This window comes from Drosophila obscura, unplaced genomic scaffold, assembly GCF_018151105.1.
Source record: "Drosophila obscura isolate BZ-5 IFL unplaced genomic scaffold, ASM1815110v1 contig_87, whole genome shotgun sequence".
Lineage (NCBI taxonomy): Eukaryota > Metazoa > Arthropoda > Insecta > Diptera > Drosophilidae > Drosophila > Drosophila obscura.
The window spans coordinates 1,887,029-1,904,645 of NW_024542880.1; the positions used below are offsets into that span (position 1 = coordinate 1,887,029).

Below are 17,617 nucleotides of genomic sequence, written 5' to 3' on the forward strand. Positions count from 1 at the left end.
TTTTTAAAATTGAATTAAGACCATATTCGCACAGGATTAAAATTCCTTGGTTTATAACATTTAAAAATTTACCATTAGCCGGGGTTAAAGCATTTTTTTTTTTTAAGATAGTCCAATACGTTAGAAAGAATATGAGAAAAAACTTTTCCCAAGAATGCACTTTTTTATATGAGATAATACATAGTAATAGAAAATATGGCTAAGGCAAACAAAAAAATACCAAACAAGTACATTTTTGCTTATTTGAATAGGTTTTCACATTAAAGTATTGAAACTATAAGTCAATTGGGTAAATTAGTTGTCGTTCATTAAATTTAGACTATAATATCGCCAAATAATTATATGGAAATATAGACATTACATTTTTTTGTCTCGGTGGACCTCGTCAGAGAAATGCCCATATGTGGTAAGTATGCATGCATTAGGTGTACAATAACAAGGATGAGCATTTAAAAATGTGCCGCAAATCTGTTTTTTTCTTAGCATTGGTCTAAGTTTTTAATTAGTTTGTTGTTTCCTATATATAGTGCATAAATTTTGAAAATAAAATAGTTTGAATTTTCAACACGTCTCAGTAACATTAACAAACATATTCTCAGGTTTCACGGAAATCGCCATTTAAAACGTTTCCCGCGAAAACCATTACGGTTTCTGTCCCTATGTTTTATGCAATTGTCTTGAACATTTATAATTGTAGGGCTAATTAGGGTTATAAGCATATAGTAAAAATAAAATCCATTTTGTTTTTGTTTTTTGTTTTATATAAAAATTTATATATTTTATTTTTTAGGAGATACAGCAACTTGAAGTACTGTGCAAACAACTTTACGAAGCTACAGATGTTTGCATTCGTGAAGATGCAGAGAAAGCCCTTGCTACATTTGTAAGTAGCCAAGATGCGCTACCCAAATGTCAACTTCTACTAGACCGAGCAGATTCTAGTTATGCACAGCTGCTTGCCGCATCCACACTTACAAAACTAATACAGGGACTCACGCTTGAGCAAAGAATCGACATTCGTAGCTACGCATTAAACTACTTGGCTACTAGGCCTAATTTGCAGCATTTTGTTATTCAAGCTTTGGTTACACTTCTGGCCAAAATTACAAAATATGGTTGGTTCGACACTTACAAAGGTGAATTGATCTTTCAAAATTTATTAGAAGACGTAAAAAAGTTTTTGCAGGTATGTTGCAAATTTATAATAGTACAGAAGCTAAAATTAATTTAAAATTTTAATTTCGTTTCCTAGGGGTCTGTGGAGCACTGCACAGTTGGCGTTCAAATCTTATCACAGTTGGTATCTGAAATGAATTCTATTGTGGAGTTAGATGTACACTTGTCCTTCTCAAAGAATCGAAAGATAGCTACATCCTATCGTGACCAGCAACTTTACGACACATTTCTACTATCTTGCTCACTATTGATAACAGCACGTGATAACAGCAAGAACCTTAAATTTATGGATGAATCGCAGAAAGCGTAAGTTTTTATACCCGCTACTCGAAGGGATATTTTAGTTTTGTGTAGTGTTGTGGGACTAGAGCTGTATTATCGTCTCTTAATTTTTGCGATTTTCCCTACCGATCAGAGTTTTATTGTCTTTTAATTTATGATAACCTTGGCAGTCAATCCAAGGGCAAGGGTTAATTTTGGTTGCCGTTAGCGACCTTGCTATAAAAATCATGGTCTTATGTTATTCTGTCTCTTACCACTGGTAGAGGATAACAAAGGCTCTGGTGCTATTATCTCTGAATTTCTTACCACGGGTGGGGGAAAAGCAGAGGCTCGATGGACTTAATTTTGCTGCGACTTCTATTCGGCTCGAAGGACTAAAAATGGTGTTGTTGATGAGACGAGTTGTAAATTCGAACCGTTTTATTTTCAAAACTTATGGACTGTAAATAGGAAACTATACCCTAATTAAACTAAGACCAACGCTAAGAATATAACATATGTGCGGCAATTGTTCCGCCACTCATCCTTGATAATGACAAGTGTGTCGACAAATTCGCGTTCAACGCGACCCATGCATATGATTTTATGGTCGAACTGTTCATAGAACTAGGTGTCCTTTTTTTCAAGAACCCAAAACCTCTTCATCAACTACGTTAAAACATACGTTTTAAGTTATTAAAAGCTATGGAACCTAAACCTAGTCCTATTGTCTTATTAATAAAATTGAATTTGATCTGCTAGCTTGTGGTTATTCTTTATGCATATTAAGGTTGATATCTCATGTGCTGCGACTGACGAAAAATTGTTTAAGCTTTGATTTTATTGGAAGCTCAACAGATGAATCTACCGATGATATGAACAACGTTCAGGTATGCTTTCAACCTATTTACGAAGTATTAAAAATAACGCTGTCTTATAAATAGATTCCAACAGCCTGGCGGCCTGCGTTCCTGGATTTAAACACACTGAAACTGTTTTTTGATTTATACCAGATTCTTCCAAATGGTTTAGCTAGCTACTCCATATCTTGTTTGGTTCAAATGACCTCTGTGCGTCGATCGCTTTTTAGTAATACTGAAAGAACGAAATTTCTCACACATCTAGTTGAAGGAGTAACAAATATTTTGACAAACTTGCACGTAAGTAGTGTTTCTGCCTCATCTCAAATCTTTTATTCTAAAGGATTCAAATAATTAGCAACTGTTAACCCTCAACTGTTATTAATGAACTTGAATTGAAAATATTAACAGAAACTGAACCCGAAATATACATTATTAACACGTAAACCACTGGAACGGGTATAGTAAAAACTAATTTATTTTCATACCCGTACTCGAAGAGTTAAGGGGTATATTAGATTTGAGGTAAAAGTGGATGTGTGCAACGCAGAGAAGGAAACGAAAGTCTGTGGCATCCACAAACTTAAAGATACGACAAAACGGAGTGTCGTAGAGAATGACAATACAGATTGCCGAATCTGGTTCAAATCGGATCATTACTATAGCCAGAAAGATGATTTATTTGCAGTGGCTACCACCTTCCAGCGCTGCAGAGCTAACTCATTCTCTCTCTCTTACACACACTCTGCCTCGTGCAGTGTGCGCCATCTGGCAGAGGTGTAAAAGAGTGAGGTAAATGACAGATGTAGCAAAAAAAATTTAAACAGATAAATATTTTAAAATTCCACATTAATCATAAGCTCACATATATACTGACTGAGTACGGGTATAAAAGTAGAGTCGCGTCCACTGCAGCGACTCTTAACGTTCCCTCTCGATGTCAATGACTTTTGGTGTAAAACAATGTCATAATGTCAATAAAATAATGAGGGGTTTTTACGGTCACAGGTCAGGTATTCTCAATGAGAAGCGGATGGGTGTATGCGTTAGAGGAAGAAGATGATGGTTGTTGTTCTAGGGGCTAGGGGGGGGCTAGCGAAAAAAGAAGAGGGACAGAATATACATGGTATAGAGAAAATGGTTTTTCAGTCGCCGTCCGATATTTAATCGAGGAAAACGAAAAAGTAGGGGCACAGATAATAAAATATCGGGCGGATTGTCACTGCTTTACTAAGAACTACAACTTCTAATAAAATTATACGGATGACAGTATCAATGGCATCAATGGTATACATTTTTTTTCCTGAGCAATTCGTATTTTATCATCACTTCAGTATCAATGCTGTAATATAAGTGATTTTGTTGTTTTAGTCGGAGTTGCCCGTGTGGCCAGGCAACTTCGAAATATTCTTTATTTGTATATTTAGCTTAGTAGCTAAGGCTAGGGCTGCCCGAAAGGCCAGGCAGCCTCTGTCCTGGTCCATGAAGGGCATGGCCTTTTTATGCTAATTGGAATGGTCAGTGCTTCAGGTTTGACATGATATCGGCAGCAGAGCCGATCTGCTATCAGCGTCGTCGCGTCATCATCTTCGGCTTATGATAAGCACAAATATGCATACGAATGTACGTATGCATGTGCACACATAGCGGCAGCGCAGCGCCGACGAAGCGACGACGCTAACTTTGGCACGATCGGTCTATGCTTGCCGTTCATGTTTATACAAATGTTTTGTTGATCTATTTGGTAGTTCTTATGAGTGACTGCTTATACTACAATGCAATGCGAGCAAAGCGAGTGCGCAGGGGATTTTATTCTAGGTAAGTTTTGGCGCTTACACATTCTGGCCACCTTGAAGGCCGTGCCTTCAACATATGGGTAGCATCGCCGGTTATGGGCTGGACGCGTAAATAAGCCGGTTGCCGTTTTTGCCTTCGCGACCCGAATCTTTCCAACGGCCCTTGCTACCACGCTGATGACTCTGCTGATACTCCAGAGCTGCTGCGGTGGCGTGTTGTCCTCGTGAATCACGACTATTGTACCATCCTCCAGATTGGGCGACAACGTTTGCCACTTAGTTTTGCTTTGCAGGCTGTGGTCAGAGCACGTTTTTTAACTTCAAAGCATAGCTCGCAATAAACGGTCAACACTTTCAGGGTGTCTGAAAAAAACCTCTCATTTACGGACACATTGCGAATTGAGCCAGAAAAGACACGATCAGATCATTTCGCTCTTCGCTCAGGCAAAGACCCGATTTTGCAATTCTGTTTTGTTATTGTTTTTCACTGATCAACGACGCTACGAGCGAACGAAAAAGTGTCTTTTGCTCTCTAACTGCGAAAAATCTGAATTCCTTGCTAGTGGTTAAGCTTAACTCTGTTTAATACAAAATTTACCTACACTCATGGACAATATAATAGGTGTGAATTTTTTTTTTTTAAGATATCGGTTTAAATCGAATTAGACATAACATTTTATAAGGAAACTATACTTTTTTAATATGGTCACACTGTTTCGGTGCGAATTGGGTGAATTCCCGGATTTAATTAGCTTTCTGGGAAAAATTGTGGATTGTTTTATTGCTTAGACTGCGAATTCGGCTGGTCAATAAAATAGGTGTATTACGCAAAAAATTAATTTGTAGTTTATTAAGATAACTATTTGGTTGCAGAAGGTAAGGTATTAGGAAAATATAACTAAATTGGGACTTAACAGCCATTAAAATTGTATTAGATGGGCCGTGGGCGTCACTGTAGTGCGGAGGAGAGAAGGCTCATTCGACGACTCCGAGATGAAGGAAAAACGTATAAATCCATTGCCATGTTAATGAAACGATCTCAAAACTTCGTAACCAATGCCTTAAAACCGGAAAAAATAGGTGAAACTCGGGGAGCACCTAGAAAATCATCACCTAAGACCGACGATCGTATGGTTCAGTTGGTTAAACGGGTCGCGTTCAAGTCTTCCAGGACGATTTCCAACGAAATTGGGAATATTGTGTCATCACGGACCGTTCGGCGACGATTGGCAAAAGCAAACCTACCAGGTAGAATTGCTCGCAGGGTTCTTTCGCTTCGTTCGGCAAATTTACAGATGAGGAACAAATTTGCACTAGATCGTAGAAACTGGTGCGGACCGGAGGGTGAAAAAAAAGGGCGTAATATCCTCTGGAGTGACGAAACCAAGGTAAATTTATTTGGAAATGATGCCAAAAGGAATGTTCGTCGTCCGAAAGACAAAGAATTTGATTCCACATACACATGTAAAACTGTGAAGCATGGAGGTGGTAGCCTAATGGTATGGGCTGCTTTTCATGGTATGGTGTTGGTCCGATTCATCGTATTGACGGAATAATGGACAGATTCGTATACAAAGATCTATTGGAGACGGTGATGCTACCATATGCCGAGGATAATATGCCACTTTTATGGAAGTTCCAGCAGGATAATGACCCGAAGCACGCCTCTCGGGTAGTAAAGGATTGGTTCCGAGAGCAAAGTGTGGATGTTCTTGGGTGGCCAAGTCAATCCCCGGACCGAAATCCAATCGAGAATCTCTGGGGTGAACTCAAAAGAGAGGTCGGAAAGACTTTTTGTCAAAATAAAAATCAACTTTGGGATATTGTCCAAAGAGCATGGTACAACATTCCAATTGGAACTTGTCGCAAGCTAATATCCTCCATGCCAAGACGAATGGAGAAAGTCCTGCAAAATAATGGCGGATATACCGGGTATTAGCTGCCAGGTACTCAATTTAATATAAAACAAGACCAAAAATAGTTAAATATCGATTAAATTTAAACATTAATCTTCGTACACCTATTATTGTGTCCAGCCAAAATTGGCGGATTTAAGGAAATATTTTGTTTTGTTTTAAATTAAAGGGTTTGTGAAACTGTTTTTACTTTTTCTTTAAAGACAATTAATATAAGTTTTGAAAAAAACTTTGGTTGGTTGATATTAGAGAAGATATGAATTAGAAATAAAAAGTTAAAAAAGAAAAATAAAGCACACCTATTATTTTGTCCATAAGTGTATATTCATATGTACCTATACAATTATATGCAGTATTGATTTCCCAGATATCATTGGGGCAAAAAAACGAACAAAACTAAAACACTTTTCACAGACATTTTTTCTGCTTTGCTCATCTACAAACACTTTTTCTGCAAGCGCTTGATCAAATGTGCCTCTTTAAGTTGTTATTGTAAGACACGAGCGTGTCTCGGCTCAACCCGAAGACACGAAACTGATAAAACAAGCGAAGAGACCAAAAGTGTTCTGCTCAGAGCGGGAGCGAGTGTCGGTGGTGTTTTTCTGTTTTTTCAAAGACCAGACCGCAATGGAAAAAATTTTGACAGTTATTTGCGAGCTATGCTTCAAAGGGTACTAGGTTAATTTATATCTTATATATTTTGAAGTGACAACGCGATTTTTAGTGACTTCGACCCATCTGCGACCTATGGAATCCACCAGTTCGTCACAAATGGATGGATCCATGGAGTACCATTCGTATTTAACTTTTTGACAAAAATCATTCCTATTTTTGGTCTTATAGCCACCAGTCGTTTTCATTTAGGTTTCCTAAAGTTGGTCTGTGGGATTAAGGTCTGATATTCCATCAGGCTAATCCATCAGGGGAACTTCTTTGTCCAGGCACCATTTCTTGGTTAGCATTTAGGAGTGATTCGGGTCATTATTCTGATCGAACTACCACTTTAATGGTATTTCCTATTCAAAATTATACTGTCCAGTATATTTACATACTTACACACATTTTTTACTATTGGACCAATAACCGAACGGGTAAAGTATCCCCACAACATTATGTGCCCACCGCCATGCATACCCGATTTAAGAGAATACCTGGGTCATGAGAAGTAGTATTAAGATGCCTAATATGAAGTTCCCCAACAAATATAAGCCCTTTGACCTTAGTTTCATATGACTTTAACATATTTTTCTAGCTTGCACGACATAAATGCACCTTTGCGAAATTTAATCGGTTTTTAAACTTTTTTTTGGAAAGTAGTGGTATATTTTTTTTCTATTCCTTATAGTACGACTACTAACCCGTGCATTAAGATCATTTTTAGATCTACCGACGAGAGAGTTTTTTTTTTTTTGGATTTTCGAACAATGCGCCTGTTGAAATGAACCGTTGTTGCTTTCACACGCGAGTGTCTATCTATTTTTTGTAGTAAATCGCAGTAAACACTTTTTTTAAATCCATTTTAGATATGTGTGACTATCTGACCTTGTGTGGCCTTCAGCTTTTAGATTTAAGATATGTTTTCTATTAATATCACTATAATATACGCCACGACCCATTCTGAACCAAAAAATAACAACAACAAAAACGGGATCCCCCCGAATAGGTATTTCATATTTCTTTTGTCTTTAGTCGATGAAATATTACTTCTATATTTCGATTTAAACCGTTTTATTACAATATAAAAACAAAATTTATATGCGTTTCTATTATTTTTTGTGTACCCAGCTAATAATTTTTACGAAAGAAGCCCAAAAGAAAATCCAAAATAAACACCTATTATCCTGAAACCAAGCACAGTTGTTTTTAATCAAACAATTTGCTCCAAAAATATTTGGTTTCAAATTTGAATGCGCATGCCGTTTCTATTATTTTTTCCATCGCCATGTCCGTCCGTCCGTCTTGTTTATCGCCTGGATCTCAGAGACTATTAGAGCTAGGGCAACCAAATTTGGTTTCCAGACTCATGTGATATCACACTGCTACAACTGTATTTCAAAATTTCGCCCCGCCCCCACAAATGACGAAAATCTGTGCCAGGCACAATTTTGAAAATATGATAAAAATAACGCAGTAGTTCAAACGCAGTTTCGTAGAGAATGACCATATCTACCAGGCTGCCGAATCTGAATCAAATCAAATAGCCAGAATGAAGAAATTATTTTTCAGTTGTTTCCCGCGCCTACTTCAGCCAGAGATCTGCTACTCATTCTCTTTCTCGCTCGCACAGTCTGCCTCGTTATGTACGCGAGCGCCCTCTAGCGTAGAATGTAGAATCTAAATGGTACATGTATAATGTAGATAAAAGATGTAGCAAAAAAAAAATGTAAATTTTTTTTTTTTAATTCTAAAATTCTAAAAAATTAAAAAAAAAAAAATTTATCGTAGGTTATGGTTTTATTTTCAGACATAGCTTTGTTATGAATAGATGCCGCTAAATCGATTCATAATAAAATAAGCTACCAATAAATAAAATTGTTAAAAAAATGCACCTTTTTTCATATTTCACAAGAAAATGTTTGTTTACTTTGTATGTAATTCCAATTTTAGCTCAGCTGTTTCTTCATACATTATAATTTTATCGTCAATCGATATCAATCTTGGCCGTACGAGATAATGTTATTTGGAGGTTTATCTCAGAAAATACTAAAATTTTTAATGCAAATGACCATTGGGTGTGAGACCTCGTATTGTGGTATTAAAGTACTATGCATATTTGGAGGTTGGTTCCATTCAATTCTCTAAAAACGTCCGTCAAAAAATTGTTATATACCACTCGCTTTGACCCTTATTTGTCATGCTTATTTTTAGTTCGTTAAAGTCATGCTTCGTCAAAATGACGCCGTTTTTAAAATCAATCTCATTCTTTAAAGAAAATTAAAATAATATATTTAATGATGCAACTTCATTCATTGATCTTCTTTTAAATGTCACATGTTGTTTTTGTAATTTTAGCATCTTAGGAGGTCACAAAATCGGAAAAATCTTGTTTTTTAAATAGGTTTTTGGTTTAATAATATCTTTTTATATATTTTCATTTGAAATAATGTACCTACGATATTTTCTAAAATTTAATTTGGTCAAGTAGCTCTACTCAACCAATAAATACATACTTTAGTACATATAAGCTTTGCATGAATAAATTTCTGAAAATTGCGATGTGTTTTAGTTTTTCGTCCTATCTGGAACATTTTATTGAAATTAAAATTTAGCATAACTGCTTAAACAGGCGAAAACTAACATTCAAACGAGAAGGAACGTGGGAGTCGCTTTTGTGGACGCGACTCTACTTTTATACCCGTACTCAGTCAGTATATACATTTTTGAACTTATGATTTATGTAGAATTTTAAAATATTTAAAATTTTGTTTTCTACATCTGTTATCTACATCTACAATGTCGAATACAAATCTTTAATTTAGATTATACATCTATAATGTAGATTCTACATCTTCTCCGCAAAGGTTAGGACAGAGTGTGTGCGAGCGAGAAAGAGAATGAGTAGTGCGGTTTCGTGCTGGAGGGGGTGGGGGAAGCAACTGAAAATTAATTTCATTATTCTGGCTATAGTATGATGCGATCTTATTCAGTTTCGGCAATCTGGTAGATATGGTCATTCTCTACGATACTACGCTTTTAGTTTTAACGTATTTTTTCGTTCTTTGTGGGTGGAAGGGCATGGGTCGAAATTTTGATATAGTAGTGTGATATCACATGAGTCTGGAAACAAAATTTGGGTGATCTAGCGCAGAAATTTAATATACCCCTTAACTCTGCAAGTACGGTTTTGTCAATTTTGTCAGTTTTTTCACCAAAAAGGGGTTTTTTGTCGCCATAGAATTGAAAATCAATATCTGATCCGATTTCCGATATATCCAATTTTTACTTCGAAAAAAATCATTTTCTTCTTATAAAAAAAGAGATTTGCAAAATGAAATGTAAGAAAAAAAAGGCACGGTAACGTGAGTTACAGGTTAACGACGGACTTATAAGTCGGCACACTGCAGCAGCTGAGCTATAGCTAGAACTGTACGAAAAATTACAGTACTCGACAAAACTGAACTTTTTCAAATTTTTTATTGTATTATGTTTTTTTTAAATGTGTTTATTTTTAGAGGTAGTGCTTCTATGATTCACATAACTTAAGTATCTTATATCCAGTTGGGTACGACCCAGACGTTTTGTAGCTGCAGCATAACGTCTGGAAGATATTAAGCTTTCGAATTCCCCGAAATTTTTACTTTAAAAACTCAGGAAAAGTCGAAAAAAAAATATTTCTTGGCAGGAATTTTTGGTTTTAGATAAACGCATTAATTAGGCGTCGTTTAAGGCGGATAAACGGCCAAGTTGCAACTGTCTGACCAAAACGACTCAAAACTCATTTTACCTGAAAAATACTGTACGATACGTTGCTAGTCCAACTGCCAAAATCGGATTAAAGGAAACAAAAGGGACCTGTAATTTTGGTTTTACCGAGTCCTAGGTATGGACAGTTACTTTTACTACAATGCTGTGGAGAAAACCAGAGATTCACGGCTCTGAATGTTTCTTTTGTTCATTAGAAATAACTGGAATGGGGAGATCCATTAAATGGGGTTACCCGAAACAACCTGGTCAATGCTTGACGCTTCCTGCTCCTCCTTTACAAGAAATACCGCCACTAAAACGCAAAAAAGACGAGATATCGTCTTCGGAACAACGGATTCACGTAATGACAATCAGGAGAATACAAATACCACCATCACAAATTAAGCTGGTTAAAGCACTGGATAAGGAAGGTGAATCGATGAGTTACCTAAAAACTGTTTTCCCACATCTGTCGCTGGGAAAAGTTATAAAAGGCGTACTAAAAGATTATGGATTTGAAAATATGTTATCTTTTAAACATAGATTATAAACTTGTAGCAACATAAAACAAAATAAAACGAGAAGGAACGTGTGAAACAAGTTTTGTTTGTTACTCAAAAAAGAGTTAAGGGGTATACTAGATTTGTGGTAAAAGTGGATGTGTGTAACGCAGAGAAGGAAACGTTTCCGACCCCATAAAGTATATATATTCTTGATCAGCATCAATAGCCGAGTCGATAGAGCCATGTCTGTCTGTCCGTCTTGTTTGACGCCTGGATCTCAGAGACTATAAAAGCTAGAGAAACCAAATTTTGTTTCCAGACTCATGTGATATCACACTGCTACAAGTGTATTTCAAAATTTCGCCCCGCCCCCTTCCGCCACCACAAAGGACGAAAATCTGTGGCAGGCACGATTTTTTTCGACTTTTCCTGAGTTTTTAAAGTAAAAATTTCGGGGAAAATATAAAAAAATTATGAAATTTGAATTAGAAAGCTTAATATCTTCCAGACGTTATGCTGCAGCTAAAAAACGTCTGGGTCGTACCCAACCAGATATAAGATACTTAAGTTATGTGAAAAAAATATGGATAAAAATACCAAACTTCAAAAATTCTTAAAAAAACTAAAACAATACAATAAAAATTTTTAAATCTCGAAATCTATCAGAAAAAGTCATTTTGCGCCACAGCGGAAATGTCGTGTCGAATAGTGTTTTAGGAATAAACGACAAAGGATAACGGAAATAATTGAAGATATTTGATCATGCATCGGCGAATCGACGAACCATGACCATCTATAGCTAAAACACCCATACTGTCCATTACGGTTTTTTCTCGGGATCTATTTATATATACATGATTCGCCACCTGTGAAAATGTTATACACAGGAGAAATAGCGTCATGGGGCAGCACCCATCAGACGGTCGTTCGACAGAAAGTCTGCGTTTCTGCCTGGTGCTTAACAAGCTTGGGCTTGGTGTCACATGGGCAGCTTGATGGTGCAGCCATTGCACATCAACGTACAATAGAAAGAGTACTCGAGTCGAGTAGTCGATCTGTATGTCCATCCGTCTGTCTTGATGTGCGTCACAACTTTGAAGATATAAGAGAACAGAAAACGCAGAATTATTAAAAATTATATTATCTACCAGATTACAGAATTTGTGATCGGGTAATTATTATATAAAGAATAAGCTCTCGTCTTCCTCTACCAAAGAGAGAGATGAGATATTCAACGCACGGAGCGGTATGAAAACAGAATATTGCTCATAAGTGGAATGGGGATGTTATTGTAATAATAACATAAGAACGGCCAGCGTTTGCTACCACAATACGACAATCACAACCTCACAACGCTTCGACTAGATTTACAAAAGGACGGAGTGCACTAAAATATTGTATAAGTTATTTAAATAATCAGATTACATATATACGAACGTAGTACCCGGTATCATAGTGTCGCGGTACGTGTGCCGTCACTTACGTCACGGCTGGTCTTATATTTAAAATATATATGGTTCTATTTTCAGGGTTTAAGTGATCCAGATAACTATCACGAATTCTGCCGCTTGCTAGCTCGACTTAAATCAAATTATCAATTAGGCGAGCTTATTGCCGTTCCTTGTTATCCAGAAGCTATCGAATTGATAGCGAAATTTACTGTGCAATCATTGCATGTAGGTATTTCTAAGCTATGTTCTTGATAAGAATACATAAGATATATTTCCTTTCTGTAGTTGTGGCTTTTTGCACCAAACAGTGTGCACTACTTGCTTACACTTTGGCAACGTATGGTTGCTTCTGTACCATATGTAAAGTCCCCGGATCCGCATTTACTAGGTACATATACACCAGAAGTTATTAAAGCTTACATCGAGTCGCGCCTAGATGCTGTTCCTTTAATTGTAAGGGACAATCTAGAGGACCCACTGGATGATCTGTGTATGGTGCAGCAACAGCTTGAGCAACTGTCAGTTATTGAGCGGTGCGAGTATAATAAGACTTGCAGTCTTCTTGTGCAGCATTTTGATCAAAAGGCACGTGAGTATGAAAATCTTGTACAGACGTCCAACGCTAATCCCATAGATATAACTGTGCATGAGCTACAGTTAACTTGGTTGGTCTACATTATCGGGTCGGCTATTGTTGGTCGCCTTTCTGTTACGACTAGCGACGAGCATGATACTATGGATGGAGAGCTTGTCATTAGAGTGCTACAACTAATGAGTCTGACAGATGCACGTTTGCCTCAGGCTGGATGCGAAAAGCTCGAGCTGGCCATGTTAAGCTTTTTGGATCAAGTTCGCAAAATGCATAGTAGCGAGCAAGCACAAAAAGCGAATGTATATAAGAGACTGACTGAAGTTTTCGGACTTAGCGATGAGCAAATGCTATTAAGCTTTATAAATCGTAAAATGTATGTATTCAATATTAATTTCTTGTTTTTCATTGGCTAAACATTTCTGTAATTTTCAGTATTACCAATTTAAAGTTTTGGGGGCGCTCTGAACAGATTATAACTAAAACTCTGATGTTACTTTCGGATCTTTCTGTGCACTTTAATTCAGTGCGTAAGCTTGCACGCTTAGACGAAGTGCAATTCATGCTGACACACCATACAAGCGAACATTTCCCTTTCCTAGGAACAAACTCTTCCCTGAGTGAAATGCGATGTCGCACCATGTTTTACACATCTCTAGGCCGATTGTTAATGTTTGATTTGGGAGAAGATGAAGAACGTTTCTATAATTTTTTGACGCCTTTGACAAGTCAGTTCAAATCTGCAAATGTATTTATCACACATTTTAAATTTTCTAACTCTGTTTTTGTATAGATCAATTTGAAAACCTTGGAACTGTGCTGATGGATGCTAATAGTTTTCCTAATGACGAGGCTAAGAAAGCAATTATTGGATTGGCACGAGACCTACGAGGATTAGCCCTGCCACTAAATGCTCGTATTCAGTATACCATGCTTTTTGAATGGCTGTTCGTATGAATATTATTTATAAGTATTGCAATTGACTAATTTTATTGATTACAGCTACTATACAGACTACTTGCCCATATTGCTGCGTGCAGTGGACTTATGGGCTCATGATCCCGCAGTAACCACACCCGTTCTAAAACTTTTCGCTGAGCTGGTACATTGTCGAACGCAACGACTGGCTGGAAATGTATCCAGTCCTATGGGAATACTGCTGTTCCGGGAGGCTTCAAAACTTATTTGTATATACGGAAACCGTATTTTACAATTAGAGGTTCCACGTGATCGACTCTACCCAATGAAACTAAAAGGAATAGCAATATGTTTTTTAATTTTAAAGAACTCACTTGGTGGAAACTATGTTAACTGTGGCGTTTTCAAATTGTATGGAGATGATACACTGGACAGCGTTCTTAATATTGTTGCTAAGTTAATACTTTCTATACAACAAAATGATTTACTTGTAAGTTAATTTCCTGACTAAACAGTTCAGAATTTACTTTTTTTATTGATTTTCTTTTATTGCATTTTCAGGAATATCCAAAACTGTCTTCTGCATATTACAATTTATTAAATTGCCTTTCTCAAGACCATGTTACATACCTAGCCGCTTTGGAGCCATGTGCATTTGTATATATATTGGAAAGCCTTACCAAGGGCCTTGCTGCGCTAGGTGCGTACTAAAAATATAAATATACATCATAGCAATACTTAATATTCTAGGATTTTTAATTTCAGATTCTGCAATTTACATAAGCTGCTGCACAATTTTAGATAGCATCGTTTCATACATATTTAAGCAACTTCAGCTGAAAGGTAAAAACGGCTTAAAATATTAAAATCATTTAAAAAATAAAAAGTTTTGAAACATATTGTTTTTTTTATTACTTTAGTTTCCACATTCCCGAACAAAAAGCTTCGAAGTTTGACACAGGAAAACGAAAAATTTCTTAAGGTATGTATACCGAATAACATTTAAATTATTCCAATGATCAAAAATTAGATACGTTGCTATGATATGTTTCCTAAAAAACAGAATGGCTAGTTTTCTTAAAAACGCAAGATATCTTTAATTATACCGGGTACTCAAAAACTACTGCGGTGTATTAAACTACCAATGTCTGGAACGGCTTTTATGTTATCCATCCATACATATAACAAAAAATAAAGGACGTTTCTTAAAAGGTTTTTAAAGTAAAAATATCGTTAAAAATACCACAGAAAAATAATCGTTTTTGCATTTTAAAGCTTAATATTTCCCAAACGGAAACGCTGAAATCAATTAAGTTTTTATTTATAGCTGCATTTATTAGCTTTTCTGAATGACAAAGTTCATTACAACCAAATGTAAGATAAGTTATGTTAAAAAATGAGCGCTTTCTCTAAAAAAACGAGAAGGAACGTGCGAGTCGCTTCTGGTGACGCGACTCTACTTATACCCGTACTCAGTCAGTATATACATATTTGAGCTTATAATTTTTTAGAATTTTAGAATTTAAAAAAAATTTTACATTTTAAATTTGTTTGCTACATTTGCTATCTACATCTAAAATGTATATTATACATCCAACATGTAGATTGTACATGTTCCAGTTAGATTCTACATCTCCTCCGCTAGGGGTTGCTCGCGCACTGAACGAGGCAGAGTGTGCGAGCGAGAAAGATATAGGTAGCGTTTCTCTGGCTGGGGAGCCAAGCGAACCAACAGAAAATTAATTTCTTCATTCTGGCTATAATTATGATCCGATCTGATTCAGATTCGGCAATCTGGTAGATATGGTCACTCTCTACGATACTGCGTTTTATCGTATCTTTAAAATTGTGCCTGCCACAGATTTCCGTCCTTTGTGGGGGCGGAAGGGGGCGGGGCGAAATTTTGAAATACACTTGTAGCAGTGTGATATCACATGAGCCTGGAAAACAAATTTGGTTGCCCTAGCTCTTATAGTCTCTGAGATCTAGGCGCTCAACAAGACAGACAGACGGACATGGCTATATCGACTCGGCTTTTGATGCTGATCAAGAATATATATACTTTACTTTACTTTACTTTTTATCACAAATACAATATACTCCTTAACTCTTTTTTGAGTACGGGATAATAATATATAATATATATATAATACAAAATAGTACAAAATTCGAAACAAATAAATATCAGACTAAGGTACAAAGAAAGCGTTTAAAGTAAAATCGGTAAAGACTGAGAGAGGAGAGAAGTTTCAGCGGCAGCTTATTAGAGAGAGAGCGCTACTGCACAGAAAGTTTCGTGAGCGAGAGATGAAAAACAGTTAGTTAGATATAGGTGATAGGGAGAGAGTGAGAGAATAGCTACGTCAATAGAGCGGGCTAAATGTAGTTTCAGCGGACTTACGGAACGCAAACAACAATAAACACACGACTAACGACGCACAAAAAAAAATAATTATGTATATTACACATATTAACAGGTATGCACTCGCGGTTAAATATAGATTTTAGATTTTAAGTATTTTGAGAGTACTTAAAAGAGGTTTATTTTAAAAAACACCGGCTGTTAATATAAAAAAAAGAAAAATGCGGAGCGTAAAAAAAAACACGTCTGGTCAATATAAAAGAGAACGAATGTCGATTTTGTATTTGAAAGCTTAATATTTCCCAGGCGATAAGCTAAAGCTACAAAGTGTTCAGATCTTATTTATAGATGTTTATCAGCTTTTCAGAATGGCAAAGTTCATTTAACCCAGATGTAAAATAAGTAAGTTAAGTGAAAAATAGAAGGGCTACCTTTACAGAAAGAATACAAATAACAGTTTTTAAAAATTCTTTAAAAAATTTTGTCATAGAGAAAAAACTATAATTCATAAAAAAAATGTATAATAAAAAGTTGGTTTGGTTGCTTGAAAAAGAATGTACATTTTGCCGAGTTTGACATTAGGCTGGTCCAAAAAAGGTTTTTTTCGAAATTCAAACGGGAAACCACCTAGTTTTTTTACCCTGGAATTTAATAGTAATTTACATGTTTTTATTTTTTTAATTTTTTAGAGGTTGCTACCGAATTTCACAAAAAATTGTAATCAAGATAGCTTAATCAATCATATTAGGCTACTGCATATATGTATATTGATACCATTCATATCGTCATTAATCAGTTATTGGCAGTAAAAAACCTGCACAAGTTTTTGCGAACTATATCAACCTCAGCTGAACTTCTTGATTTTCACCAATCGTTCAATTTTTAAAAGTAACTAAAAAAAACATATATATTATCAAGATGAACTATTTTCTAAGTTTCAATATTATTTGAAAAAACCGACTACATATACTACATATGTTCAGTGTTTTGTAAGTTGTAAGAAAAAATGACGCAGACAAAAATCTAGTGTAATCTAAAAAATCCCAAAACTTAAACAAAATTGTATTTTGGAAGGAGCAGAATGGTGAAAATTTTGACATTTTATTTAAAAGCATGCTTAATTATGGGCAGATATTAAATTTTAAAATTCTATTAAACAAGAACCATGTCTGACCACAAAAAGTTTCTACTTGTACATAAATACATAGATTGCGGACCAACATCGGTTATTTTTCACCATGAGAAATTACGATTCAAGCTAAGGGCATACAATTTTTCGGCTATTACAATATTTAAGAATAGAGATGAAAACTGTCTACCAACTCTAAGCTTTATATTAAGGAGCACTTTTATTGACTTGACACTTAACACCGCATGAGCT

At 35.9% G+C, this 17,617-nt stretch overlaps 1 protein-coding gene across 4 annotated transcripts in view; it reads left to right on the top strand.

The window, feature by feature from the left end:
- LOC111079813 (ran-binding protein 16) overlaps positions 1 to 17,617 on the top strand; it is a 161,605-nt gene that overhangs the window by 23,463 nt on the left and 120,525 nt on the right. For all 4 annotated transcript variants that reach the window (XM_041595857.1, XM_041595856.1, XM_041595854.1 and 1 more), the window contains exons 2-13: positions 791 to 1,186; positions 1,253 to 1,482; positions 2,228 to 2,327; positions 2,382 to 2,597; positions 12,446 to 12,592; positions 12,653 to 13,332; positions 13,392 to 13,684; positions 13,750 to 13,903; positions 13,959 to 14,364; positions 14,436 to 14,574; positions 14,640 to 14,717; positions 14,795 to 14,856. In XM_041595857.1, the coding sequence (XP_041451791.1) occupies positions 791 to 1,186; positions 1,253 to 1,482; positions 2,228 to 2,327; positions 2,382 to 2,597; positions 12,446 to 12,592; positions 12,653 to 13,332; positions 13,392 to 13,684; positions 13,750 to 13,903; positions 13,959 to 14,364; positions 14,436 to 14,574; positions 14,640 to 14,717; positions 14,795 to 14,856 (2,901 nt within the window). The remainder of the gene's footprint in view (positions 1 to 790; positions 1,187 to 1,252; positions 1,483 to 2,227; positions 2,328 to 2,381; positions 2,598 to 12,445; positions 12,593 to 12,652; positions 13,333 to 13,391; positions 13,685 to 13,749; positions 13,904 to 13,958; positions 14,365 to 14,435; positions 14,575 to 14,639; positions 14,718 to 14,794; positions 14,857 to 17,617) is intronic.